This window comes from Leucopleurus acutus (genome assembly GCF_964270905.1).
Source record: "Leucopleurus acutus genome assembly, chromosome: 16".
NCBI classification, from domain to species: domain Eukaryota; kingdom Metazoa; phylum Chordata; class Mammalia; order Artiodactyla; family Delphinidae; genus Leucopleurus; species Leucopleurus acutus.
In genome coordinates, this window is record NC_139158.1 from 16056703 (window position 1) to 16084523 (window position 27821).

Genomic DNA, 27821 nt, shown 5'->3' on the forward strand with positions numbered 1-27821 from the left:
CAGTGTCTAGCAATCAGTGGTCCCAGAGACTTTAGCAAGTGGTTCTGATGAAGAACTGGAGTCCCCAGCACTTCTGGGACAGGAACTTGCCTGAAGTCACAGTACAATAATTGGCAGTTTCCTGGTTTTCTTGTTCAGAAGCCCGGCTCTGATCTGCTCAGGGCCCTTAAAGTACCTTGGGAAGAAGGAAGAAAAGGAATGTGGCTTTTTGTTGTTTCTACTCTGTGTCACCTGCAGAGTTTTTTCACTTGATTCTCAGTTGAAGCCATGAGGTTGGTATTATCCCATTTTACAGCTAAGGAAATGGAGGCGCAGAAAAAGGTAAAGAAGTATTTGAGATCAAAAAGAAGGGAAGTAGGATTTCCCCAGTGCACCATCAAAAACTCTCTCCAGCCATCACAGGGAGCACACCCTGGGGCAGGGTCAAGGAGGCTGGGCGAGTGGAGAGAACAGGGCCGAGGCTCAGAGAGGAGAGGACTTCTGAGTTATATGACTGAGTGTCCTGGAGGCCAGAGGGAGCCCCAGAGAACCAGGGCAGGGCCTGTCAGTGATGGTCAGACCGGCCCCTCCCTCTCCCCTTCCCGCCCCACCCCCTCCCCCAGTCTCCGGCCTCTCCAAACACTAGACGGAGCTGTGGGCACACCAGTCGGCCAGCTCCAGGCTGTCATGGACCCTGAAGGTAAAGAAGCCTCCCAGATCTCTCTCCCCTGTATCCCTACATCACCACCTGCCCCTCTCCTGCCCATCACCCATCCCATCTTATCTCCGTCCGCATCCCCCACCTTCCCCAAGTCTTCGCTGGTCTCTAACTACTCTCTTACCCCTCCCCCATCTCCCTCCAACCTCTCTGAACCCAAGCACTCCTTTCTGCCCTGCAAAGACCTCTTCTCTCTCTTCTTTATCCTCTACAATAGGTTCCCAAGTGAGCTCTGGGGAAGAAAGGGGCTTGAGCCCCAGGAAATTCAGGGGTGGCCTGGAGTAGGCCACGTCTCCTGGGGACTGAAGGGGCCGGGCAGTGGGAAGCTGGACCTGGAGCAGCTCTGGACTTTGCCCCTCACCAGCAGCTCTGGAGGATTGAGGCAAAGTCCTGTCCCATCCGCCTCGGGGTGGGGGAAGGGAGCCTGAGTCCTGTGATCCCTGTGATTCCTGTGCATGTGGGGAGTGACATTGTGAAGGAGGCTGGATGCAGGATGATACACGCCAGGCCCTGGAGTCAAAAGGCTCCTGTTTGAATCCCAGCTCCACCAGGAACAGACAGTGTGTTCTTGAGCAAGTCACTTGATGTCTCAGAGCCTCACTTCCTTGTATCGCAATATCTGCAAAATGACAATAATAGTTCCCTGCTCACCAGGCTGGGGATGCGGGCGGGCGGGAAATGACATGAGCATGGAGGGCTCCCTGCAGTTTCACATTCCCCTCCCTGGGCTTCTCCTTCCCCAGCTCTGACCTTCCTCCCCTGGTCTAGGGCTTCTGCTGGCCCCATACCCAGACCCTCTGGCTTGTCAGTGGAACCAGCTTTTGGGGGTCCAGACTACTTCTTGGTTTAGAAATGACCTCAGAGTCAGAGCCTGGGTTCAAGTCCCATCCCTGCCACCTGCTAGTTGTGTGACCTCAGACAAGATGCTTAGCCTCGCTGTGCCTCGGTTTCCTCATTGATCAAGTGAAAGCAGTGTCTTCCCTTGGGCTGTGGTGAGGATGAAATGAGATCATACACGTCGAGCACCTGGCACAGAAATCACTCAGCGGTTATGCTGGAGTCACATCCATCACTCCAGTCTGCCTCTGCAGTCCTGAGCCTGCCCCAGGTTCCAGTTCCATTTTGGGGACATGTCCCTGGCGTGTCAAAATCAAAGTCCTCCCCTACACCAGTTCCGTTTCTATTCGTGCCTCACCAGCCTCCTACTCGGACTGGAAACCTCAGGGTCACTCTCCCTTGAACCCCAATATCCAGACAGTTGCTGCATCCTGTGGATTTACCTCCACGTCTTTCTGTTCCCACCTCCCTCTGACGGAGCCTTCCTCTGCCTGGCAGCCTTCACGCACGCGATGACACTGATGTTTAACTCTGGGCCAGGCCAGAAGTGTCGGCTCTGGGGTCACTGACCTGCGGGAATTAAACCAGGAGGGAGTAGTCGAGTCAGGGGGTGAGGCAAAGGCTGGGGACATGGGGCAAATGAGGGGTGAGGACAGAGTTGGGGCAGAAGCAGATGGCAGGCCAGGGGCCAAGGTGTGAGGGGGCGGGGCCAGGTCCGGAGGCATGGTGTGCAGGGAGCGGTCCCCTTACAGATGCCCTGCCCTTACATTTTACCGGGACTCACTGCTTCCTGGTCCAGGCTGTTGCAACAGCCTTGCAACTTACATCTTTCAAAAATGCCAGGCACAACTTAAACATTTAAACTCACAAGTGCATTTTTGATCAAGTGACTTCTGATCAAAAATCTTACGGATTTTCCATTGCTTATTGAATGAGAACCTGTTTCCTATCATTCAGGGCCTGCTCAGTCTGGCCCCGTCCTACCACTCAGCCCTCTCGCTACCTTCCACGTGCAACTTCACCGACATATACCCCAGGCCTCCCAATGCTGGGCCTTTGCTCTCTCCCGTTCTCTCTGCTTGGGGGGCCCTTCCTCTCACCTGTCCAATGCCAGCCTATTCTCAGAGCCAACCTTCCTGGGTCTTCTCTTACTGCTCTTGTAGCTTAACGACAGGTCATCTCTCCTTGCTCTGAAACCCTATAGGTCATTTTACCACTTGTGTGACGGGCAATCGCATCTGGCTCTATTTGGAGGTCATTTCTCCTCTCTAGGGAGAGAAGCGGAAAAGGAAAGAACATTTATCTGGAAGCTGGGGTGCTAACCAGCCTCTGTCTCCCTCTGGTGTTTGCCAAATGGATCAACAAATAAATAGATGGGAGAACAAAATTGCTGGGAGTCAGACACCTGGGTTCAAAGGCATCTGGCTGGGCATTGGCTCAGGCACTTGACGTGAATCGCCCATTCCCTCCTCGTTGTAGCCCTGTGACTTCCTCATGAAACTGACTCTCAGAGAGGTTAGGAAATTGCCTAGGGTCACCCAGCATGTAGGTGATGGAGCTGGGATTCAAACCAGGCGTTTCTGAACCCCCAACCCAAGCTCTTCCTACTACACCAGGGACAGAGCCCTGGATCTTGGGTGTGGCTTGTAGAGCTCTGTGAATAGTGATATAATAAATATATAATAATTTAAAGTATAATTTTGTGCTCAGTGTGGTGAGGTTGGGTACATGAGGGGACTCTGGGGCCAGCCCGCCTAGACTTATGATCCTGCCTCCACACTTCCCAACTGTGTGAACTTTGGGCAAATTACTTGCTTCTTCAGTGCCTCAGTTTCCTTATCTGTAAAATGGAGATAATAATGGTACTTACCTTATGAGGGTTGTTGTGAGGATTAAATGTGTTAATATATAGAATATGCTGGGAACAGTGCTTGGGAAGGACCATAAAAGTGTTAGCTGTTATTATTATTACACATGATGTCACTCCAGATTCTATTATAGACAAGTGGTAGCAGGCACAAGAGTTGGTTTTTTTTTTTTTTTTTGCGGTACGCGGGCCTCTCACTGTTGTGGCCTCTGCCGTTGCAGAGCACAGGCTCCAGACGCGCAGGCTCAGCGGCCATGGCTCACGGGCCTAGCCGCTCCGCGGCATGTGGGATCTTCCCGGACCGGGGCACGAACCCGTGTCTCCGGCATCAGCAGGCGGACTCTCAACCACTGCGCCACCAGGGAAGCCCAGCACCAGAGTTTTAAGAAAAACTTATAAAGGCAAAACCTTTAAAACTGATGTCTATCTATTTAATTTTTTTTCCTGTAAATTGGGGAAAACAATCATTACTTTGTCAGCCTCGTATAACATCACTGTTGCTGCAAGCACAGGCCACATGGTTACACGTGGTTACACATCAAATTAAGAACAAAAACTTGTGATAATTTGTTTTAGGTCCATTTGCAGACCCTGACTTTGTGTCCGTCCATCAAAGGCACGAATGAGTGTTTATTAAGTGACTGAAGGAAAGATGCAGGGATGGAAGTTCTGATTCTGGCCCAGTCTCTCCCGGTACAGAGCCACTGGCCAGTTAGGGCAATATAGAAACACAGTAAAAGTCAGTCAACAATCCAGACAAGAACGGCACAAGTGCCAGTGGGGGAAAAAAATCTTCAAATATTCTGCCAGAGTCAGTTTATCTATATCTATATCATTTTACATTATTTGTAAAGAGACAAATGCAGGAAATTTCCCCAGATGCTTTGGATCCCCTCAAGAACAGAGGCACCAATTTTAATAAAATTCTGGAATAACCCATTAAGAAAGGATTGCCTTGAGAGATCAAGGTTATACCCCACAGGGTAACACTGTAATCTCTGAAGTCCAGGCATCTTGAGAGAATATTTACATATAACAACGGCAAGAATAAAAAGGGGACAGGGCGTTACAGCTGTTTCCTCTGTGCAGTCACTTCTCCTCAGGCAGCTGCAAAAACAGCCCCACTCCTCTCTGCAGTTCCTTTCGCGACAGTGGCTAATTAGGAGAGCCCTTATTTTCAAAGCTACCCACAGGAATCCCTTTTGTTGGAAATGCACGAGAGAGTTGGGGCCTAAAGAAAACCAGATGTATTTATTTTTCACGAACATTCTGCATTTACAGTAGGCGATCAGAACAGCTGATCTTGCCTAAGTGGGCAAGAGAGTAATCCATGGGTGAAGGCTGTGTGGTTCTAAAACCACCTTCTGTGTGTGGACAGGGAAGACCAGGGTCCACGTCAATCATTTTCTTTTCTCTTTTTCTTTAATGTTTTGAATGGTTTGTTTGTTTGTTTGTTTGCCTCGCTGCATGGCCTGTGGGATCTCAGTTCCCCAACCAGGGATCGAACCCGTGCCTCCTGCAGGGAAAGCACAGAGTCCTGACCACTGGACAGCCAGGGAATTCCCATTTTCTAGCTCTGCTCTTTAGGTAATTTCCCTTTGCATTTCTGAGCCTAGGTTCTCTGCCTACAAATGGCCTTTACCATGAAGAAGGACAGGTAGGATTTGTGACATTGTATATATAGCAAGTGCCCGGCATCTGGTAGGCACCAGTGTATGGTAGCTATTGTTCTCTTCCTGCAGTTCAGAAGCTCTCAACTCTGCGACAAATTAGAATTAAATTACCACATTCCAGACCAGTTATATCAGAATCTCTGTGGGTGGGACCCAGACATTGCATTTGGCAAGGCTCTCCAGATAATTCCATTGTGTAGTCAAGGTTGAGAATCACTGCTCTATTCATCCTAAAAAAACCTTCCTTGGGACTTCCCTGGTGGTCCAGTGGTTAAGACGCCATGTTTCCAATGCAGGGGGCGTGGGTTCGATCCCTTTTCAAGGAACTAAGATCTCGCATGGCATGCGGTGTGGCTGAAAAAAACAAAACAAAAAACTTTCCTTCACCCTATCTTAAGTGAGGGCCCTCTCTCTCCTTTTCTTATTTACCTATTTATTTTACTTTTTTATTATAGAGAATTTCAAACATACACAAAAATAGACAGGAAAGTATGATGAATCCTCATGTACCCATCATCCAGCTTCAACAACCACCAAGTTTTGGCCAAGCCAGTCCCATCCATACCTTTTTCTTTTCTTTTCTTTTCTTTTTGGCTGCGCCACACGGCATGCGGGATCTTAGTTCCTCAACCAGGGATCGAACCTGTGCCCCCTGAAGTGGAAGCATGGATTCTTAACCACTGGACTGTCAGGGATGTCCCCACACCCTTTCTAATTTCTACCTTCCAAGATTACCTTAAAGTAAAACCAGTTGTCAAGTGTCTTCATACATAAACATCTCAGTATTTTAATATTTTTTATTATTTTTAAAATATAAGGACTTTAAATAATTAATTAATTATTGGCTGCATTGGGTCTTTTTTAAAAATTTTAATTTAATTTTTATTTATTTCATTTTTGGCTGAGTTGGGTCTTCGTTGTTGCGCGCGGGCTTTCTCTAGTTGCCGCGAGCGGGGGTTACAGTTCGTTGCAGTATGTGGGCTTCTCATTGTGGTGGCTTCTCTTTGTTGTGTAGCACGTGTGTTAGACACTCGGGCTTCAGTAGTTGTGGCTCGTGGGCTCTAGAGCACAGGCTCAGTAGTTGTGGCGCACGGGCTTAGTTGCTCCGCGGCATGTGGAATCTTCCCGGGCCAGGGCTCGAATCCATGTCCCCTGCATCGGCAAGCGGATTCTTAACCACTGCGCCACCAGGGAAGGCCCAGGACTTTTCTTTTTATCACAACCATAACCCACTTCAAAAAAAATTTCCTTAATGTTACCAAATACCCAGTCAGCATTCAGATTTTCAGTTGTTTCATAAAAGTTCTAATTTGGTTTCAATTTGTTTGTTTGAAGTAGTATCCAAATAAGATCCATACATTAGTTTTTCCCCAGCTCTGCCGCTGGTTAGTATGCATTTTCGACTCTTTTAATCTTTTGTTTTCCTTGCAATGTATGTGTTGAAGAAATTAGGTTATCTTCTGGAGAGTTTCCTATGGTTGTATCCCCGTGGTATAGTTTAACATGTTCCTCTGTCTTCTGGTTTTCTTGTAATTGGTGGTTGCGTCTAGAAGTCTGATCTGACTCCGGTTCAGCTGTTTTGGCAAGAGTATTGCATAGGTCGGGGGATGTTCCATCAGGAGCGCCTAGTATCTGGTTGTCTTTGTTCTGATGTTGGCTTTTGATCCAATACCTGGATTCACTGGGTTACTAGGGTTGCAAAATAGTTTCCTGCCTTTTGGCAGAGGATTGGTTCTTGTTCGTTTGTTCCAGTGGACAATTCAAAGCTTTTTAGTAAATTTACTGAGTTTATGCCACCATCATCATAGACCATTTCCATCACCCCAGTAAGATCCCACGTCATTTAGTTTCCAGCCCCAGACCACCACTATTCTGATGTCTGTCTCTCTTAATTTGCCTTTTCTGGATGTTTCTTATAAACGGAGGGATACAACATACGGTCTTGTGTGAGCATCGGTTGTTAACCTTTCTGTGCATCTGAATCCCAGGTGGAGCATTTCCAAAACCTGGATGCATGGGAACCACCCCGGAAAGATTCTGATTCAGTTGATCCGGAATGCACCCGAGCAGCAGAGTTCAAAAAGCTCCGCAGGTGATTCCAACGTGCAGCCCAGGCAGGGGGGCCCCTGCTTTCTCAACTTCTGCAGAGAGGAGCTGTCCATACCCCTCCCCCACTTCCTCACTTCCTGTCTGTTCCTTGACCATGACAATGTGGCTTCTGCCCTGGCAAAGCCCTCCCAGGGGCTAAGTGCAATGCTCACTTTCAGCCTTCTTTCTTCTTCTTCTTTTTTTTCTCTCAGCCTTTCTTCTGCTTTGCTTCTGCTCACACCCTACTTGCAACCCTCTTCTCCTTCCAGACGTCCACTCCCTCCTGGTGGGACTTCTGTTTTTGACAGCCACGCCTCTGTGTGACATTCAAATCCTGGCGTTTCCCACAGCCCTCCTCTTTCACCCTGCCCTGGTGATCTTACCCACTCAGTGACCATCTGCACAGGCTGGTGGCTCCAATTTCTCCGTTCCTCACCCCCAAATCTCCTCTGAACTCCAGAACATTCTTCTACCTGTCCTCTGTGCACAGCCATCCACGTTCCCTGATGGCATCTCGACCTTAACATCTGCAAGACCAAAGGCATTCTGTTTATTTATTTATTTATTGGCCACACTGCATGGCTTGCAGGATCTTAGTTCCCCGACCAGGGATCGAACCCGCGCCCCTGGCAGTGGAAGCGTGGAGTCCTAACCACTGGACCTCTGGGAAATTCCCCCAAAGTCATTCTTTTTCCCCAGCTCTGCCGCTGTGTCATACGCTCTGACCCACCCGGAGATCCAGTTTGTGTACCTGTAAAATGGGAATGAGCCTCTGTGGTGAGTTCCAAACGAGAGAGCGTCAGGGAGCTGAGGTGCCGTCGACGGGCCATCACAGGGGCGCAGCCTGTGCGGGTTGCTGATTGCTGCCAAACCCCTCCTCCTCCCCAGCCTACCCTGAACAATTCCTTATGTCAGTTTTCAGCTACCCAGGATGGAAACCCCAGGCTTCTACGTCGTATTAGCTGCCAATTCCAGTAGATTCTACCTTAGAAAAAACTCTCCCATTTGCCCCGGCTTGCTCTTCCTTTGGTTACTGCCCCAATTCGAGCCTTCATCAGTTTCTGTCTGGCCAACCGCCCCAGCCTCCTTTTGTCTCCCAGCCCATCTCCATTTGGTGGCTGAAGTGACCTTTCTAGAACAAAATCATAATCATATCATTCCCTCATTTAAAATTCTGTGATGGCTCCCGGGCTCTGTGCAAATTCCTCAGGTAATTGGTTTAGTCCCTTTTTCACTCTGGCCTCAGGCCCGAGACATTTCTCCCATGAATCCTACTCAGCACCCCGTCACCTCCTCGCTCTATTTTCTTGCTTTTGAACCTTGAACACGTGCTGTTTCAGTCCGAAATGTCTTGCCCTCCCTCCTCCCCACCCCCCCCACCCCTGCCTGGCAAACATTACTCATCCTTCAAGGCCACTAAAATTTCCCCCTTCCCCAGGGACATTTAGTCATTTCTTCCTCTTTGCTCCCACGACTCTTGGTAAATACTTCAGTCATCTCACCAGCAAACACACCTACAATGTTCCTGAAGGCTTTGCAAATATTAACTCCCTTAATTTTCATAAGAAGCCTATGAGGTGTTATCCCCGTTACAGTTGGGACAACGAAGGCCCCCGATAGGTTGAGTCTCTTGCCCAAGATCACTTAGCTAAAAGTGACAGAGGCAGTATTGGAACCCAGGCCGAGTGGCCCCGGAGTCTGGGCTGTGATTCCACAGTGCGTCCTCTCTGCTCAGAGAACTATCATCAAACACTTAGTATTAAACTAAACAATATGAAATTGCCAATATTTGACCGTTGACCTATACAAGCAGCACATTTGTCTTTGTCTGGGTCAGCGTGCTAGGCACTTGGGATACAGCAGACAACTCAGTGGACATTTTGGCCCCAGACAGAAAACACCAGCAGAGGATGACATTGGGGGATGAACAAGGAGCTGGGTGAGCATGTGACCTGATTTAGGAGGTCTGTGAGAGCACCCGGCTGAAGAAGTGATATCTAAGAGAAGGTCTGAAGTTGAGTGAGAGGTGAAGGGGCAGTTTGGGGTGAGGGTGAGGAAAGGGACTTCTAGGAGAAGGCTCAGCCTTGGAACAGCATAAGCGAAGGCCTGAAAGCTAAGAGAAAGAGCTGCTCTCTCTGTCACCTAGCAATGAAGACCTGGCACAGAGCAGGTGCTCAACAAGGATTTGTCCAAAGAATCAACGAAAAATGGAAAGAAGTCAAGAGGGCTGGCGCTAATACAATGAAAGTGAGGCTTTAAGCAGGAGAGTGATGTGCTTAAATTTCCTTTTTTTATGGTTTGATTTTAAAGTCAGGATTAATGAGGTATAACCACAGACAGTAAAATTCACCCTTTTCTGTGTAAAGCTCTATGAGTCTTGACAAATGCATCAGTGTTATAGCCACCATCACAGACAAGATCTAGACTAGTTCAATCACATCCCAAAACTTGGTGCTGCCCCCTTTGCGGCCAGCCCCTCTGCTCCCCCCTCCCCAGGCAGCCACTGGCCTGTTCTCTGTTGCTATCTTTTTTTTTTTCCTTTTCCAGAATATAGTCATATAGATGGACACAAATAGCATGTCACCTTTTGAATCTGGCTTCATAGAATAATACATTTGAGATGTGTGCCTATTGGGTATATCAGTAGTTGGTTCCTTTTTTTTTTTATTGCCGAGTAGAATTCCATTGTATACATGCATCACAGTTTGTTTATCCAATACTCACCAGTCCAAAGATTCAAATTCACTTTAAAAGCAAACAGTGAATCTAAAAAAAAAAAAAAGAGTGGATATATGTATATGTATAACTGATTCACTTTGCTGTACACCTGAAACTCACACAACATGTGAATCAAATATACTCCAATAAAAAATTTTTAAAAAAAGCAAACATCACGGCACCTGGTCTGAATGGAGTGGGGGCCTTTGCATCCATCTCTGCTGTTCGTTCACTGGCCTTTTGCCTGGCGGGACCGCGAACGGTGGAGGCAGGAACTATATTTTTCTCCCTATCACCGACTTTGTTCTTAGCATCTGGCCCACAGCTGGCTCTGAGTGAGAATGAAAGCCACGTGGGGCAGCTGTGGGCGGGAACTTTGGGGAGGAGGGTCAGGTGCGATAACTGAGGTCTGTGGCTGCTGGTGGGGGACAGGCTCTTGTCTTTGGGGAAGAAGGGCTGGACAAGAAGGGCCCTCCTTCTGCGAGTAGAGCAAGCCAGAATGTCTGGCCTTAACTTCAGCTTGGAGCAAAAGTGGGGGAAACAAAACTAAACTAAATAATACCCCTTCACATGCTATCGAATTGTCTACCCCTCCCCGGGCAGCGAAGCCCACCTATGTCACCGCCCACGAGACTGCAGGTCTTCTCTTGGCCGACAGATGGCGATGTTGCACTGCGCCTGAGCTCGGCCTCTGCGGTCACCCCATTCATTTCAACAGAGGCAGCGGCCCATCAACGTGGCACGCCGACGGGAAGGACCTCAGAGACCACCTTGTCCTTAACACTTATTTTACAGGCAAAGGGCTCACCCACACTCCTGAAGCTCTGTCTCGCAGAGCAGAGGCTCAAATCCAATTTCCCCGTGCTCTTTCCTCCTTATACAACCCCATCTCTAGAGAGGTGACAGTTTTTTTAAACATCAGGTGAAGGAGAGGTTTTCAAGCTAGGGGGCAAAGGTGGAGGAACAGATGGCCATGGCCACAAGGCCTGGCCAGTCTCACTCTGCTGTCAATATGCTGTGCGACCTCAGCTGACTTGCCTTTCTTCTCTGGTCCTCAGTCTCCACATCTGTAAAAAGCTGAACTTCCAGCTTTAAAATTCTTGGTGCTATAGAGAAGGCAGGGATGGGAAAGACACACAGCTTACATTCTCCTGGGGGCTTCAGCTAGTAAATAACCGATCCTTCTATGCAAGGCAGACGGAAAGTCAAGAGTGGCTTTTTAAATTTATTTTTTATTCGTTTTAAAATAAATTTTATTTATTTATGTATATATGTATGTATGTATTGTCTGCGTCGGGTCTTCCTTGCTGTGCGCGGGCTTTCTCTAGATGTGGCGAGTGGGGGCTACTCTTCGTTGTAGTGCGCAGGCTTCTCATTGCAGTGGCTTCTTTTGTTGTGGAGCATGCGCTCTAGGCGCGCAGGTTCAGTAGTTGTGGCCCATGGGCTCAGTAGTTATGGCTCGTGGGCTCTAGAGCTCAGGCTCAGTAGTTGTGGCACACGGGCTTAGTTGCCCCACAGCATGTGGGATCTTCCCGGACCAGGGCTCGAACCCGTGTCTCCTGCATTGGCAGGCAGATTCTTAACCACTGCGCCATCAGGGAAGCCCAGAGTGGCTTTTAGGTGGCTGCATTTCTCTTCCACTGGTGAATAGCTGTTGGTCTAGCACTAGGTTTACCAGATAAATTACAGGGCACTCGGTTAAATTTGAATTTCAGATAACTAACAGATAATTTTAAGAATAAGTATGTTCTAAATATAGCCTAGAATATATTTATACCAGAAAAGCTTTGATGTTTGTCAGAAATTTAAATTTAACTAGGTGTCCTATATTTTTATTTGGTCAACTGACAACCTTGTTCAGCTCACAAGGCCCACCCAGTGCCTCAGCCCCTCTCCTGGAACCCCCAGGTCTTCACCCTGATTGGCTAGTGCCCAGTTCAGCCTGTTGTTAGGTATTTTGACAATCACCCCTGACTACCAGAAAGGCAGCCAAAATGTAACACTGCTCTCTTTTTTTCCCTCCTAGGCCTGGCACTCCTGCTGCCCCCTGCCACTCTAGCCGCCTTGGCAGAAAGCTGGCTTCGAGAGGACTGCCCAGGCCTCAACCACATGGCCTTGGTCACGGGGGCAGCCTCCTCACAGGCGGTGCTGTGGGCCAAGTCCCCCGGAGTGCTGGCTGGGAGGCCCTTCTTTGATGCCATCTTTGCCCAAGTCAACTGCCAGGTCTCCTGGTTCCTCCCCGAGGGATCAAAACTGGTGCCTGTGGCCAAGGTGGCCGAGGTCCGGGGCCCTGCCCACTACCTGCTGCTGGGGGAGCGGGTGGCCCTTAATATGTTGGCCCGCTGCAGTGGAGTTGCCAGTGCTGCCGCTGCTGCTGTGGAGACCGCCAGGGGGACCGGCTGGGCCGGGCACGTGGCAGGCACGAGGAAGACGACGCCAGGCTTCCGGCTGGTGGAGAAGTATGGGCTCCTAGTGGGCGGGGCCGCCTCCCACCGCTACGACTTGGGAGGGCTGGTGATGGTGAAGGACAACCACGTCGTGGCAGCTGGTGGTGTGGAAAAGGTGTCTGTCTGTCCAGCTGAGCCCCTGCCCTGGCCCTGCTCCAGCCACCCCGCCAGCATTGCCCTTCCCCTCTACCAGGGACCCCCAACCACTCCCTGGTAAACAGTGATGGCCTGGGAGTTGGGGCATGCAAGACTCCTTGACCCCTCAGTGGTTCCATCTGTAAAATGAACGGTTGGACTTGCTTCTTCACCAGCGTTCTTCTGCTGGTCGGTATGATATTCAAGGGAAAAGGACGAACTACTGGGAACCCAGTGTTGGGCAGGTCACTCTAGCTCCCTGGACCTGTTTCCCGTCTATGAAAATGTTCTTGAAGACCCTTTCCAGTCTTAATGTTCTGAGTCAATTGAACTCAGGTCCAAATGCCAAATAGTGCTGGATTTGGCCATTTTCTTAACCCACAAGAGTGGTAATTTCACGTGGTTTCACCTAATATGCGAGAAGCCATTTCGATGCCTCGTTTCCTCATTAACCCCAAGCTCGTTATCCATCTGGAGCCTCTCGAATGCCAGTCCCAGCTCATTTGCCCAGGGCTGGCTGCCACCCATTCTCACTCTCACCCTTGCCACCTGACAGGCGGTGAGGGGGGCCCGGCAGGCGGCCGACTTCTCCCTGAAGGTGGAGGTCGAGTGCAGCAGCCTGCAGGAGGCTGTGGATGCGGCCGAGGCAGGAGCAGACCTCGTCTTGCTGGACAACTTCAGGCCTGAGGTGAGGCGGCGTCTGCTTCCTGGGAAGAGGAAGGGGCTGGGGCGGGGGCTTTCACCTCTCGCTGGCTTGTGTCCCACAGGAGCTGCACCCCACGGCCGCGGCGCTGAAGGCCCGGTTCCCGAACGTGGGCGTGGAGGCGAGCGGGGGCATCACGCTGGACAGCCTCCCTCAGTTCTGTGGGCCCCATATCGATGTCATCTCTTTGGGGATGCTGACCCAGGCTGCCCCGGCCCTCGATTTCTCCCTCAAGCTGTTTGCCGAAGGGGCCACTCCAGTGCCCTACGCCCTCCGCTCCTGAAGCCAAGGAGGCTACACTGGCAGTGGGATAACACGGTTTCGTGCAACTCTCACGATTTCACTTCTTTAAGTCCAGTGGCCAACAGAACACTCTCAAGTTAGCCTGGGCTAAAGTCCCACTCTGTCATGTACTGCTTGTGGGACCTCAAAGGACTGACTTCACCTCTGCTCGCCTCAGTTTCCTAATCTGTAAAATGGGTCTAGCCAACCTTATGGATTTCTTTGGATGATAATTAACGCAGAGTAAGTGCTTAGTAAATGTTAGAAATTACCATTATTGGGCTTCCCTGGTGGCACAGTGGTTAAGAATCCACCTGCCAACGCAGGGGACACATGTTTGAGTCCTGGTCCCACATGCCACGGGGCAACTAAGCCCGTGCGCCACAACCACTGAGCCTGTGCTCTAGAGCCTGCGAGCCACAACTACTGAGCCCACGTGCCACAACTACTGAAGCCCGCGGGCCTAGAGCCCGTGCTCCACAGCAATAGAAGCCACTGTAATTAGAAGCCCGCGCAGTGCAACAAAGAGTAGCCCCCGCTCGCCGCAACTAGAGAAAGCCGCGCACAGCAAGAAAGAACCAAAGTAGCCAAAAATAAATAAATAAAATAAATAAAGTTATTAAAAAAAAAAAGAAATTACCATCATTCATCTGTTCTAAGAAGCACTTTTTTCCCCACACACACTGAAGTCATATTTGGTGTGTGGGAACAAATGGTGTAGTCAAGGGTGTCTAATGGTCACTGTCAGCCAGGCATTGGTTGTCACGTAGCCGTGTGGCCTGTGCCTGTGGCTTGTAGATTGAACATGATAACGATCTATGTGGAAAAGAACTCTTTCAACAAGTATAAAATAGAAATTGTAAGTGATAAGAAAGCACTGGTTTGACAATTTTCTTTTTGAGTAATAGTATGTGTGTTTTACAATCAATGGCATCTTATATGTGAGGATATGTGATACCCGTTTTGATGCTCAGCTGGAACATTACACGTGGTCGATGCCCATGTTGTACTGGTTACTCAGTATTTCACCTCTTGCCTGTGGCTGCTGTTACCGCCTTTTTGGTTGGAGGTGAGAAACCCGCTGATTCCTCACTCCTGGGCTCCCAAATGGACTCCATCACGCATCCCTCCCAAAATGAGACCCCCATTGGGTGCTGAAGGCCCTTTAGGATTTGGTTCCATGGGGATATCATTAGTTGGGAGAGGTACAGAGCAGCTGGGGCCAGAGCCAAGGTCAGTTAGGGAGTAAGGGAGGGTGGTGGGAGTCCGTGTTCAGACGTCAAACTTCCTTCCATGTTGAGTCAGGACTCAGAAGTCTAAGCAGTGGGTCTAAATGCAGTCCCCCAAATATGCATACACACACACACACCCCTGAGGTCTTGCCCACCTGTGTGGCCCCTCCTACCCTCACCCCAAGCCTAGGGTTCGCCTCTCTCTAACCCTTCCGGATGGATCTGGGAGGAACCAGAGCATGAGGGCTCCCAAGGGTGAAGGTGGTCCCCAAGGTGACTCCTCCTGGAAGGGCTCCAGTCTGGAGCTGCCTCTCGCCTCCCAGAACCTACTCTCTCCTCTGCCCTTTGCCAGGAGGAGAGAAGAATGGGTCTCATCCACAGAGGTTCCTTCTTCAGGGGGAGTCTGGGGGTGCCAGTCTGCCCCGAGGGAGCCATTCTACCCCTTTGCTCCTTTCTTAACCGTGGAGACCAGCGATGGGCCAGGGGCAGATGAGCTACCTCAGATGCGAAAGCTCCAGACTGACCAGGACCTTCACCCTTCAAGCACCAAACATACGCTGAGGAGCACCCTGGACCCCGTGCTTTCACTGCTGAGGGCCTGGGTTCGATCCCTGGTGCAGTCAAAAACAAAACAAACAAAAACCCCACAACAACGCTGGGCAGAAGTGGACACTGCGTTTGGTGATGTCCTGAACTGAAGGGGCCATTCTCACAGGACACAGCCCAGAGATGCCACCTGGGGCTGTACCTGTGCTCTGTAATGTACACCTCCATCTCGGGGCCCTCCTGTCCTTTTTCCAGGGAAAACATGGACACGCTCAGCTAGGCAGCCTTCCCTGCTCCAGGGAATTTAGATCTCTGAGTCCCAGCTCCTCAGATCTGAAGGGGAATTAATTGAAACTTCAGAGAACTAGGGGCACTTCTGGGTGTCAGGACAGGACAGGGAAATGGAGACCCAGGAAGAGCAGGGAACTGAAAGGCAAAACCTTGGGGATCTAGGAGGGAATCAGAGCCTAGTAGAGGCAGAAGGGAGGTGTGTACCAGGAGTCTCAAACTCAAATGCCTCTAGGACTCAAGCAGATGTGACAGACGGGGGAGGTTAGAATAAGACATAGGGGCCCATGTCGCCAACTGGAGAATGCAGGCTGCACCCACAGCATCCCAATTAAAAAAGGAAAAGGCAAGCTCCCAGGCTGTCTCCAGCTCGCCCTTGATCACAGAAGTGAACCAGCCCTACAGGAAGATCCCAGATTCGAGCCCTGGGTGGGGATTCCCTCACCAGTGGAAAAGAAAATGGATCCTGGGCAGACAAAAGCAATCCATGCCCTCCTTGCAGGGGATGGATTTCTAGGCAGAGGAGACTGTGTGGGCAAAGGTTCAGGAGTGGGAAATGGCTAGGATTGTTTGGTGTAAGATTTGAAGCTGGAATCAGGAGAGGCGAGATGACTAGATGCTGGGCTGGGTCCAGACCACAAAATGGTAGGTCAGAGGACTTGGACTCTGTCCTGAGAACAGTCAGATTGAAGCTGGAAAGTGAGATAAGCATATTTGCGGGAAGATCTATTTGTGGGGGCCGGGGTGGCTGCAGGCAGACCAAGAGGAGGCTGATGTGGCCACTCAGAGGGCTTGAATGGGGGTCACGGCAATGGGTTGGCAAGAAGGGAAGGTAGGCAAGGGAAACAGCATCTGCAAAAGCTCAGAGGGCAGATGGAGCCTGATGGGTTCAGAACAGTGGGAAGAGTTGGGTGTGGCTGTGAGGGTGGGGAGACGGGGTGAGTGGCAGGAGAGGAATCTCCCATTTCACCTGGTGTCTATCTGGCTACACTGCCTTCTTGCCTGACCCGCCTGGGACTAGGCTTGGACGATTTCCCCAGGCTGCCCCACATGCAGTATAAAGCCCATGCCCATTAGAGCAAATGTGCCCCTCGAATCAGGTGCAAATCAGGTCAGCATGTAACGCATCATCACCGCCAGCTGGTGGGTGAGAAGGGAACACACGTTTGACTGAGGGCTCCTGCTCAGCGCGCGTAGGTCTCTTTCTCAGTTAATGCTGGTGGGGGCAGGGATGTTAGCGTCTCCATTTGACTCATGAGGAAACTGAGGCTTTATGAAGTTAAGAATGCTGCTCAGGGTCATAGATCAATAAAATGGTGAAGCAGGATTCAAAAATAAGTATTTGTTGAATGTCTACTACGTGCCAGGCACTATTCTAGACGCTGGATACACAACAATGAGTAAACAGTGAAGAAGTCCTGTCCTCATGGAGTTTATATTCTAGCGGGGCTCTGTGGGAGCCTGGGGGTGTGGAGTGGGGGAGGGGAGAACAGACAATGAAAAAAATAGCTAAGAATACCGTCAAATCCCCTATGGCCACCAGAGGACACTTCAGTCACACCACCTTCCAATTCCATCTTCTGATTCCATCTTCCTTCCGGGTTCCAAAGATATTAGCCAAGGAGGCTATGAATACTGTATAGCATCTGCTCAAGAAGGAAAGCTGAGGAGGGGTGTGCAGCAGTCTCATCTTCCACCCACTTTTCCAGCTTCATCTCCTCATCAGATCCCCACCCAACCACCCAAGGTATCTCACTGACTTCAAGGCCCTGTGTACTCCGGAGACGACCAAGACTCATTCACTCACCAACCCATCCACCCCCCAACCCTCACCCTCCTGCTAACATTTACCCACCTGCCCACCCCTCTTCCACCTACCCTCCTGCCCATCCACCCCCGCCTTGCATCTACCCATCCCCCTTCCCACCCCTCCACCCACCCACCTACTGGGGTACTCAGTCTAGAGGGTCAGGGAAGACAAGAGGTCAGACCGGGTTGGCAGAGTCAGTGAACTCAATGGGCACGAGCTTTAGTGAGCCAAGGCCAGTGAAAGCTGAAAGCATTTAAAAACGGCAAGACATTATTAGCAAACCACACTATATCTGAAAAACATTCAACTTTGGACCTTTGAAAAATCCCACTGTGCTATTATGCGGTGTGGACACGTATATTAATTTTATCGCTAGCCCTCCAAGACAATACGGTAGGTAAAACTCCATAAATGTTTCAGTACCTCCATACTTTGTTCTAATCACTTCCTGAGGAACAGAACATTTTGGCAGTTAGTAAGTAACTGCTTTTAAGACCTGCTTTCTGAGGCCCTAAGTAACTCAGCTTGTAAGACCAGACTACAAAGATCTGAAGAGAATCGGATCGTGAAGCTGTGAATAACATCTCGCTGTGCACGTCAGATTTACCCCAGATAATGTGGGCTTTCTTTATTCAGGTAGGTAGTGCTCTTTGGATCCCTGGACCTAGGATAGCACACTTAAAAAATGATCAGAGGCAGAGATCCTCACGTATACCTCTAGTCTGGTGGGTCACTGGGTCACCTATTTCTTCTCCCAGCTCTTGAGCTAGAATTTTTCGAAGACTTAGCACCAACAAAGAACCATCCCATAAGTCACTTGCTTCTTGATATTTGGCTGTTTTTAACCAAGGGAAAGATTCTCTTTTGGAATACCACATCAGTATATGAAGAACAATGCTGGTTTCTTAAAGGCTGGATAAAAAGTCATGCTTCCCACATTAAAAAAACAAACAATAAAGGCCCCTGAACTGTAATCTCACCAAGAACCAAAAATATCTTATTTTTACGTTTTGCATGATTTGCTTTGCTTTCTCAGAATATTAGAAGCCAGAAGGGGAATTCATTGAGACTTGGCAGCCTTTTAGGTAAAGGACTGTACTAACGTATGTTTGTATTATTGGTATAGTAATTACCCAAATGCATGGGAGATTTCAAGGGCTAGACTAAGTCTTGCATTTTAAAATTCCAATCTAATTCATTCCAATGGATGAAAAGTCCGTCAGGGGAAAGATAGAAGATGCAAAAGAACTGTTTCAGTGACCTATCTGAGGCAGCCATTCAGGGATGCTCTGTGTATGATAATTAAAACAAAACCAAAAAAGGTCCATACATCTTTCCTGACACATCATTGATCCTCTCCTGTGTTTTCACTTGTTAATTATTGCTTGCCGGATGCGGTGAATTTCACCTTGCTCAGCACCAGATAGTCTTCTGTATGATTCGTTAGGCAGATCCAAAGCAGTGCTCTGTCTAGTGGATTATTTTCTACTGCTAAGCCATGACTTTCCCAAGTGCACTGCCCACGGCCTTGTGACGTTTTCCAGCCTGGCTGGTGGGAAGAGGCCCTGGCTTCGTGTGAGGCCCTGGGCACTGCTGCCTTAGCCCTTTCACATGGCTCTTCTCTGGGCCTCAGGTGGTTTTCTCACACGTGTGTTGATCAGTTCTTTGCTGAACAGTACACGAGAAGGACCCACAGCAGATCTTGGAGTTCTCTCTTCTCTGAGCCCGCAGGTTGGAAACTCTCTCAAGCAGTAAGCTGGACAATCTTAAAAGGACAAGTCCCCTTTCCTTCCTCCCTCCCTCCTTCCCTCTCTCTCTCTCTCTCTCTTTCTTTTTTATATTTTGGCTGTGCCGCATACCTTGTAGGATCTCAGTTCCCTGACCAGGGATTGGACCCGGGCCATGGCAGTGATGGTGCCGGATTTCAACCACTAGGCCCCCAGGGAACTCCCTCCTTTGCTTTCCTTTCCCTCTGGGATTTCGTTGTTTTCATGACTGTCTTTCATTGCTTGCTGTTCAGTGTTTTGAAAACTGTTGTTCCGTGTGTTTTGTCTGGTTTGGTGGTGGCAGTGGAGGTTGTTTCAGGCAGAAGGGTAAACCCAGTCCCTGTTCCTCCACTTGGTGCAAAGGGGAGTCCTGGTGGCACCCGTATTCCTTGATGCTCCTCAGGTGGTGCCAGTGTGAGGCACCTCACAGACCTCTTTCTTCTGCCTGAAATGCTTCTCTCCATTGCATAGAATCTTTCATTATCTCCTCCCCTCCGTTTTCTCTGTTCTCTTTTTCTGGAACTTCTATTAGGTAAATATTGAATGAATTGATCCTTTATCTTTTAATGTTGCTTACCTGTTTTCCATTTCTTTGTCATTTTCCTCTACCTCCTGAGAGATGTTTAAAAACTTTTTCCTCCCACACCTTCCTTTAGAAGGAACTTTTTCATTTGGGCAATCAAATTTGCAATTTCCAAATTATATTAGAATTTCCAGTTACAAAAGACATTATGATGCACTGCCCTCCTAGAAGCCTCTGCCGGTTTCCTAGTGTATTATCTTATTTATGTGTTTCCTCCAAGGCTGGTTGTCTTGTCTCTTCACCTTAATGCTTTTTTGGCGCCACTGAAAATTAGTAAGAGGAGGCCCACATTGTTCTACGTGGCAGCTGAGTGGTTCTAGGTCCCCAGCAGCCCTGTTTCTGGACAGGCTGCAAGCTCTGTGGGCCGGTGTGTTAACTGATTAAAATGCTTCACTTAGAAGCATCAGAGGGTTTTGTCCCCCTCCCCGCCCCCACCGCAGGTGACATTTGGCAATGCCTGGAAACATCCCTTCACAACTAGCGGTATGCAACTGACACCTAGTTGCTACAGGCCGGAAATGCTGCTAAATATCTCACAATGTACAGGAACACAAAGAATTATCTGGCTCAAATGTCAACAGCGTGAAGGTGGGGAAAACCCTGATTTAAGATCATCTGAGAGCAGGACGTCCCACCTCCAACCACCAAAGTCCAACACAAAGAGGGACCCTCCATACCCACTTCAGGGGCCTTCCCAGGCACTTGTTCAAGTTTGGTTTTCTGTTTTGTGGGTTTTTAAAATATTTATTTATTTATTTTGGCTGCGCCAGGTCTTAGTTGCGGCATGCAGGATCTTCCTTGCGGTATGCGGGCTCATGGTTGCAGCATGCGGACTCTTAGTTGCAGCATGCAGGATCTAGTGTCCCGACCAGGGATCGAACCCAGGCCCCCTGCATTGGGAGCGTGGAATCCTACGCATTGAATCACCAGGAAAATCCCTCAAGTTTGTTCAGAAGGGATCTCCGACCGGTGTTTCCTGAGCCACATGTGGCCTACAGGCTTGTTTCTTTGGATTTTATAGGTTTATAGATTCATATACGTATATATAAAGTGGTCTTAACATTTTGGTTGATTTTACCTAAAAACCCAAATTTCTAGCTTCTGCTGGAAAATCAGAAGGATGGACATGATTGGTGGAGCCGAGTGGCAGCTGCCCTTACAGACAGGTGTGAAGTCTTTTCTCGCCTCTGTCCCCTGGTCCACATCACTCTTCACCTATATCTCTGACTTGGCCTATTTATGCATGTGAATTCATGACCCCTGTGGTTGTTTGTTTGTTTTTTTTTGGGGGGGGGCGTGTCGTGTTTTAATACTGGGGTAAGTACTGACTCTGTAATCAAGGATGACTGTGGAGAGGTTCTGAGATAATCTTTTTTTTTTTTTTAAATAAGTTTATTTGTTTTTGGCTGCATTGGGTCTTCGTTGCTGTGCGCGAGCTTTGTCTAGTTGTGATGAGCGGGGGCTTCTCTTCATTGCGGTACAGGGGCTTCTCATTGTGGTGGCTTCTCTTGTTGCAGAGCACCGGGGCACGGGCTTCAGTAGTTGTAGCACACGGGCTCTAGCGCGCAGGCTCTGTAGTTGTGGCGCACGGGCTTAGATGCTCCGCAGCATGTGGGATCTTCCCAGACCAGGGCTCGAACCCATGTCCCCTGCATTGGCAGGTGGACTCTTAACCACTACGCCACCAGGGAACTCCCTGAGATAATCTTTTAGTTAATCATCTTGTTTTCTCTCCCACTGGTACTATTACTTTAGAATAATAGCAGGATGTCTGTAGGAGGACCATATCTGCCACAGTCAGAGGCAGAGACCTGCGGATCATCAGGCAGGCCCGGAGCTGAAGCTATGGGTGTCAGTGGGACTGCCCAGGAAGACTGTGTCGAGGGAAAGCAAAGGCTGAAGAAGGCAGAGAGCAAAAGAATCAGAGAAGATGGCAGACAGAGGGAAGGGAATTCAGATGTACGTGGAGTCACAGAAGCCAAGGGAAGAGCACATGTCAAAAAGGGAATCAGGACTTCCCTGGTGGTCCAGTGGTTAAAACTCTGTGCTTCCACTGCAAGGGCCGTGGGTTCAATCCCTGGTCGGGAACTAAGATCCCACATGTTGCACGGTGTGGCCAAAAAGTTAAAAAAAAAAAAAGAATCAAAACGTCTAATGCTGCCCACAGGAGGCTGAGTGGTATCCTTTGATTAAAATGTGTAGGTCATGATTTGGGGGAAAGCAGTTTCTAGAGAGTGCAGGAAGTGTATAGAAGCCTGTGGCAGGTTGCAGAGTGATGGGAAGATGAGAAAATGTAGACTGCTAGGACAGACAGCTCTTTCCAGAAGTTTGGCTGCAAAGATTTGAACTTGGTTATAGAGGAAATCATCTGTTTTTTGTGATATTTTGAATGGTATAACCTGACAAGCACATCCCTGCTGTGAAACATCTAGAAATGCTACATAAAATCAAGTAAACATCCTTTACAAAGCACAGCTGGGTTTCAGGAAACTAAGGGGAATCCCTGGAGCCACACACGAAGAGGTAAATTGAAAACCAAAGCTAAGGGAGCTCATGGGCAGTTGTAGATCTTGGCAAAATGAAGGGTTTGGGTTTTATATCCACGGAGATTTTGGAGGCCTTACCTGGGGCGTTGAAAACTGAGACCCTAATATACAGCTCAGCCCCTTAAAGGGTGGCAACCCTCAGTGGAAAAGCAGATTAGGAAAAAAAAAATCTTTCCATCAGCCCATAAAGCACAAAAGAACCTCGTGGGTCTCACCCTGAGATCTAGAGGCAATAGAAAGTCTCCCCTGAGAATTCATAACCAAAGGTGTGCCCTCATTTAAATTTGGGGTTCAAATTTATACCATTTGCATAGTCTCGGAAGCCCAAATAAAATGAACAAATAATGTGGTCCAGGGTTCGTTATTCCCCTGAGGCATCCTTGGCAGGAGCAAACACAGAAGCTCGCTAGAGAGACACCCTGGAACTAGTCACCTGGATTCTTACTAAGGCCCTGTTGAAGCTGAGTTCACAACCCCAACTTAGAAAACAAGAGGAAGCCATCTGTCACGAAGGAGAGTGAGCAGACACCCTAGAACTTGGAACTCCAGAATTATTGGGTGAAGGGCCATACAGGAAGTGCGTTTCATTTTATTTTATTTTTAAAATTTATTTATTTATTACTTTTGGCTGCGTTGGGTTTTCGCTGCTGTGTGCAGGCTTTCTCTAGCTCTGGCGAGTGGTGGCTTCTCTTGTTGCAGAGCATGGGCTGTAGATATGCAGGCTTCAGTAGTTGTGGTACGTGGGCTCAGTAGTTGTGGCTCAAGGGCTCTAGAGCTCAGGCTCAGTAGTTGTGGTGCACAGGCTTCATCGCTCCACGGCATGTGGGATCTTCCCGGACCAGGGATCGAACCCATGTCCCCTGCATTGGCAGGCAGATTCTTAACCACTGCTCCACCAGGGAAGCCCAGGAAGTGCGTTTTTTTTTTTTCAGATGTTGGGGGTAGGAGTTTATTAATTAATTAATTAATTTTTTTGCGGTGTTGGGTCTTCGTTTCTGTGCGAGGGCTTTCTCTAGTTGTGGCAAGCGGGGGCCACTCTTCATCACGGTGCGTGGGCCTCTCACTATCGCGGCCTCTCTTGTTGCGGAGCACAGGCTCCAGACGCGCAGGCTCAGTAGTTGTGGCTCACAGGCCTAGTTGCTCCGCGGCATGTGGGATCCTCCCAGACCAGGGCTCGAACCTGTGTCCCCTGCATTAGCAGGCAGATTCTCAACCACTGCACCACCAGGGAAGCCCCAGGAAGTGCGTTTTAAATGTCAAATAGCATAAAGGAAGAACTCAACATGAGAAAGTGATAAGATGGTGTTTTTTTTTTTTTTTTTTTAATTTTTGGCCACACCCCAAGGCACGTGGGATCTTAGTTCCCCAGCCAGGGATTGAACCCACACCCGCTGCAGTGGAAGCATGGAGTCTTAACCACTGGACCACCAGGGAAGTTCCAGTAAGATGGTGTTCAAAATGAAGAGGAGATGTTTAAAATAAAGAGGAGAAACGGTAAAACAAATGTATCTATGAATCCGTCTACTTATTCATTCATTCTCCTTTCTTTGGGCTCCTGCTGTGTTTTAGATCCTGTTCTGGGTCTGGGGCTATAAAGGTGACTTTGGGGACAGCAAGCTGGACTTTGCCTCAGGGAGATCACATTCACCCATGCATGGGTGCAGGTATCCATCTTTCATTTTACTGTATCCTTAGATGTCACAGCTAGAAAAGTCCCAAGAGAGCATCTGTTCAACTTTCAACTCTCTTGTAAAGAGAAAGAATGTGAGGCCCAGTAATACAAAAAGTACTTTTCTCCAAGAGTGAGTGATAGAACCAGATAGAGAACTGGGGCCTTGTCCCTGGTGTCCCTTCCCCACCATCCTGCCTCTGCTGAGCCCTTGGCATGCAGGCCTCTAAGCTCTGAGCGTGGTTTCTCGGTTCTGTGTCCCTGAGGGACTGTTCATGCTTCTTGGGCAGAGTCCCCACAACCCAGTCCTGTCAGCTGATGGTGACAACGAGAAGTGACATAGTTACCTGGCTTGTGAGTGACAGAGGTGGGACAGCAGCCCTGATCTTGTATCAGTTATGTCTTCCTGTCTTATCTCACCTCCCTCCACCCCCACCCCTGCCACTAGAGAGACTGAGATCTCCCTGAGGGCGGGGGCCAGGTCTGATTCCTCCCTCCTCAGGGCCTGGCTCAGGGAAGATGCTGGGAACACAGGCTGGATGAGTGCAGCCGGGGGTGGGGCGTGGATGTCCCTCAGCCAGGGGGCTTCTAAAGCCCTGGCTGCTCGTCCAACTCCTGGCATCCAAGGGGTGAGAAGGGAGGTCCAGGCCCAGGTGCTCTCTGGCCCTCTGAGGAGGAAGAGCAGAGTGTTGGCCTCTGCCTGACAGCATTTCCGGGGTGTGGGTGAACTTGGTGGCGGGGCGGGGGAGTTCCTGGCCAGCATCAAGTAGCACAGGGTGGCTGCTCCCCATGCAGGGCTCTCATCCATCACAGCACTTCTCAAGGGTGGTCTCAGGGTGGCACCAGAATGTCTAACACTTTCCTAATACCTGCTGAGCCTTTCGACAAAGCAGAGCAGATCTCAGGGTCGATGCCTCCAGCAGGAAACAACGTCTACTTAGAACCATATACCTTTGTTTACACTGTATTCGTTTCCATGTTTTACCTTCTATTTCTGACAAGTGATACTTGGTTTTCCATTTACAGAAGTGATACAAAACAGATTCCTTGTAAAATGAATTTATTAAGCAAATGGTAAACCAATTTAAAGAAAAATATAAAGTACAGGCAGTAACTGACGTGGCAAAATCCTAACGTTCAGGACTGAGGTTTGAGAAGTCAGAGCCCAGCGAATGGAAACTCCTTCGCCTCCCCCCAACACCTGGCTCTGCGCCCAGAGGGGAGGTCAGCTGATACAGATATTGGGGCTCCATTTTTGTGGGGTGGAGCATCATAAGTAAGCCTGTCTTGGGGCAACTCTGTCTCTCTGGACCACTCCAAGAAGCTGGGAGGGAAGACGGCCAGGGGCCACGTTCTGGGAGAACGTTCCTTTCCACACCGGATCAAACTCAGATCTCCTTGGCTTGGGCTCCCCTCACCGCGGAAGGGTAAGATCCAGAGGGCTGGGATGCGGCGGCCTCGAGAGGACATGCTGCCCGCCGGCCTTTTGCGACTCTGGGTCCCAGGTGCAGGCAAGAGATGGCCTCTTGTTGCGAGGTGGGGGTCAAGGCCACAGTTTATATGTAATAAGATGCTCTTTTGCCTGACCTTGACCTCTCTGTATGTGTTTTTCTGGAGGGATGATGTGGCTCTGGGAAGCTGGATTCCCGTCATCTCCTGCTAGCACGGCTGACCCTTGTCATCACCACACTCTGTTCTTCAGCGTCCTCGGGGCCCTCACTCCGATGTCGGCATCTTAGGCACACACTGAACGAGGGTGGGAGCCGCGGCGTTGATGCTATTCCCTGTCTGTCTGGTACCTTGAGTTCTTCATCTGGAATGTGATCTTGGCAGTTTCTGGCCCAGAGGTGGCTGCAACTCCAGTTCTCTAAGCCCCTGCCCCGGGCAGCTAAGCAAAGGCACCTCTGAGCTTGCCCCGCAGCACAGGCTCTGTCCACACCCAGGTTGCCCAGGCCCAGATCCAGGGGAACTGAAACCCAGAAGTTAAAGGCCTGGGAGGGGCATTCTTTCCCGGTGCTTCAGCTGTCAGCTCAGGTTCTCAGGAGCCTCAGGGTCTTAGGATCCCTCTGAGGTTGGGCCTCCCCCAGGGGTCTCTGGGAGGCCAGTCCTCCAGGCCCTGGGGATTCAGAAACTCACGCTGGTCCGGGCTTCACGCCTCCAGAAAGCTGAGATCTGCTCCAGGGTGACCCGAGGCTGGAGACCCCACTCAGGCTCGGGGCTTCCTGGCCGCAGCCTCCGGGCCTGGGGGCTCCCTGGATACGCACTGGCCTCTGGCCTCCGTTCAGGCTCAGCCCAGCTCACCAGGCCTGGGGTGTGGGGCCTCTCCTCCCAGACCTGGGGCCTCCAGAAGGTGCTAGGGGTTGGGGCGTTTGGTGGGGTCTGGGGGACCAAGGAGCTGGGAGGGGAGTATGGGGCCGAAGGGGCAGGTGGGGCTGTCACTCGTGCCTCCAAGGCGCCCCCCTGGGTGGGTGGGTCTGGGGCCCGGTCCATCAGCAGGGGGACCGCGGAACCATACCAATCCTCGGAGCGCTCTCGGGGGGTGCCCGTGGGCTCAATCCATAGCTCTCCTCCCGGGCGCCAGACCAGGGTGGGTGCGCAGATGCTGGGGTCTGGGCGGAGGGAGCGGCGGAACAGGCGTTCGGCCAACACGGCCGTGGTCAGGAGGAAGACAGCAGCCAGGGCGGCCAGGGCCAGCATGATGGGGACACAGGGCCCGCAGGGCAGCGGGGGCCATGAGGAGGCCTCTGATGCAGGGGGCCCCTCCATGTGCCCAGAGGGCTGCTCTGGGGTCGGAGGCATCTGGAGAGATGGGGTCAGGAGAGGAAGCACATGAGACAGGGTTGGCACGATCAGGAGAGAGAGGGGCCAGGGGAGCAGGCTCAGCAACATCTGGCTGGAGAAACAGACCCAGGCAGACAGAGGAGCCCGGAGGACCCAGAAACGGCGGGAAGGAGCCAGATGGCCAGAGAGATGGGGCCCACCTCGGTCTGCAGCCAGGCCCTCCTGTTCAGAATCCCCAGGCCCTTTCTGGAAGCTGCATTTTCCTCCCAGACTCCAGAGTGCCTCAGACAAAACTGAACTCAAACTCAAAGAACCCAAGGACTTCTTTCCTCCTGTCTCAGCCCGCTCATGTCTTGCTTAGAAGAAGTGCTGGGTGAGGAAATGAGAGCCTCCGTCCCAGCGCTGCCCCTGCGTGTGGGCCCCGCTCCCGGCCACCTTGGCAGCGCCCTGGCTGCTCCTTTGCCCTCACAACTCTCCTTGGAGTTGGTCTTGTTCTCTGCAGGCTCCCCTGAGTTTGCTGTTGTGCCAGGTCACAGGTGCCACCTCTGCACCTGTCTCCGCCTCTCTGGCTTTGCCCAGTCTCTGTCTGCCTCTGGCTGTCCCCCAGGTCCCCCACCTGCAGGGGCCTCCTGCATTCCTCACCTCACCTCAGTCAGTCTCTGGGCTCCTGGCTTGCCCTCAGAGCCGCTCTTCCCTGTGCGAGCCAAGGGTGCAGGGCAGCTGCCTCAGATGAGGGCGGAAGGGAGGGCACCACCTGTTGCTGGGCAACTGTGCCCTGGATTTCCCAGCCCCCACAGAGTGTTTCCAAGGCAACCTGGGGGGATGTGGTCACTGCGGTGGGGAGGCGTTTCCTGGTGAGAGGTGGGGCCGGAATGGGCAGTGGTTCTGTTGTACTCAGTGTCACCCCACAGTCAGGCCCCAGGCCCCAGAACAATTACCTGGAAGCCAAGAGAGAGAGACAGAGCCCATCCAGACCACCAAGGTGGCTCTACCTGCTCGCAGGTGGCTGCTGTGTCCCTGCCCTGCCCACTGGGCCCCGCCGTACCCACTCCTGATATCTGTCCCCACACACCTTCCTGCTTGCCCACCTTCTCCATGCACTTCACAAACATATATCTTCTTGTCCTCAGACCATTTAGCCCCAGTTTTGGTT

The 27821-nt window shown here is 50.5% G+C and overlaps 2 protein-coding genes across 4 annotated transcripts; one reads left to right on the forward strand and one right to left on the reverse strand.

Annotated features, from left to right (window-relative positions):
- Positions 1–615: 615 nt before the first annotated feature.
- On the forward strand, positions 616–14169 carry QPRT (quinolinate phosphoribosyltransferase). Of its 2 annotated transcripts, XM_082856929.1 has the most exons (5): positions 616–679; positions 7063–7166; positions 11907–12442; positions 13019–13150; positions 13230–14169. In XM_082856929.1, exons 2-5 carry the CDS (start codon positions 7085–7087, stop codon positions 13446–13448), a joined length of 969 nt encoding a protein of 322 aa, XP_082713055.1. In that variant the 5' UTR covers positions 616–679; positions 7063–7084; the 3' UTR covers positions 13449–14169. The 2 variants fall into 2 exon arrangements, with proteins under 2 accessions (XP_082713055.1, XP_082713056.1); XM_082856930.1 differs by lacking the exon at positions 7063–7166 and having other exon boundaries at positions 622–679.
- Positions 14170–25997: 11828 nt separating this feature from the next.
- LOC309973375 (transmembrane protein C16orf54) lies at positions 25998–27405 on the reverse strand. 2 transcript variants are annotated; one of them, XM_082857597.1, is made up of 2 exons: positions 27316–27405; positions 25998–26686 (listed from the first exon to the last, which is right to left on the reverse strand). In XM_082857597.1, the coding sequence occupies exon 2, from the start codon at positions 26684–26686 to the stop codon at positions 26012–26014; it is 675 nt and encodes a 224-aa protein (XP_082713723.1). In that variant the 5' UTR covers positions 27316–27405; the 3' UTR covers positions 25998–26011. The 2 variants fall into 2 exon arrangements, with proteins under 2 accessions (XP_082713723.1, XP_082713724.1); XM_082857598.1 differs by having other exon boundaries at positions 27311–27357.
- Positions 27406–27821: the final 416 nt, after the last annotated feature.

Bases quoted from the DNA above. Each gene is read 5' to 3' on its own strand.
- QPRT (XM_082856929.1), top strand. From the start codon at position 7,085: ATGCATGGGAACCACCCCGGAAAGATTCTGATTCAGTTGATCCGGAAT. The intron at 7,167-11,906 runs GTGATTCCAACG...TTTCCCTCCTAG, and splicing joins GAGTTCAAAAAGCTCCGCAG to GCCTGGCACTCCTGCTGCCC. The intron at 13,151-13,229 runs GTGAGGCGGCGT...TGTGTCCCACAG, and splicing joins TGGACAACTTCAGGCCTGAG to GAGCTGCACCCCACGGCCGC.
- LOC309973375 (XM_082857597.1), bottom strand. From the start codon at position 26,686: ATGCCTCCGACCCCAGAGCAGCCCTCTGGGCACATGGAGGGGCCCCCT.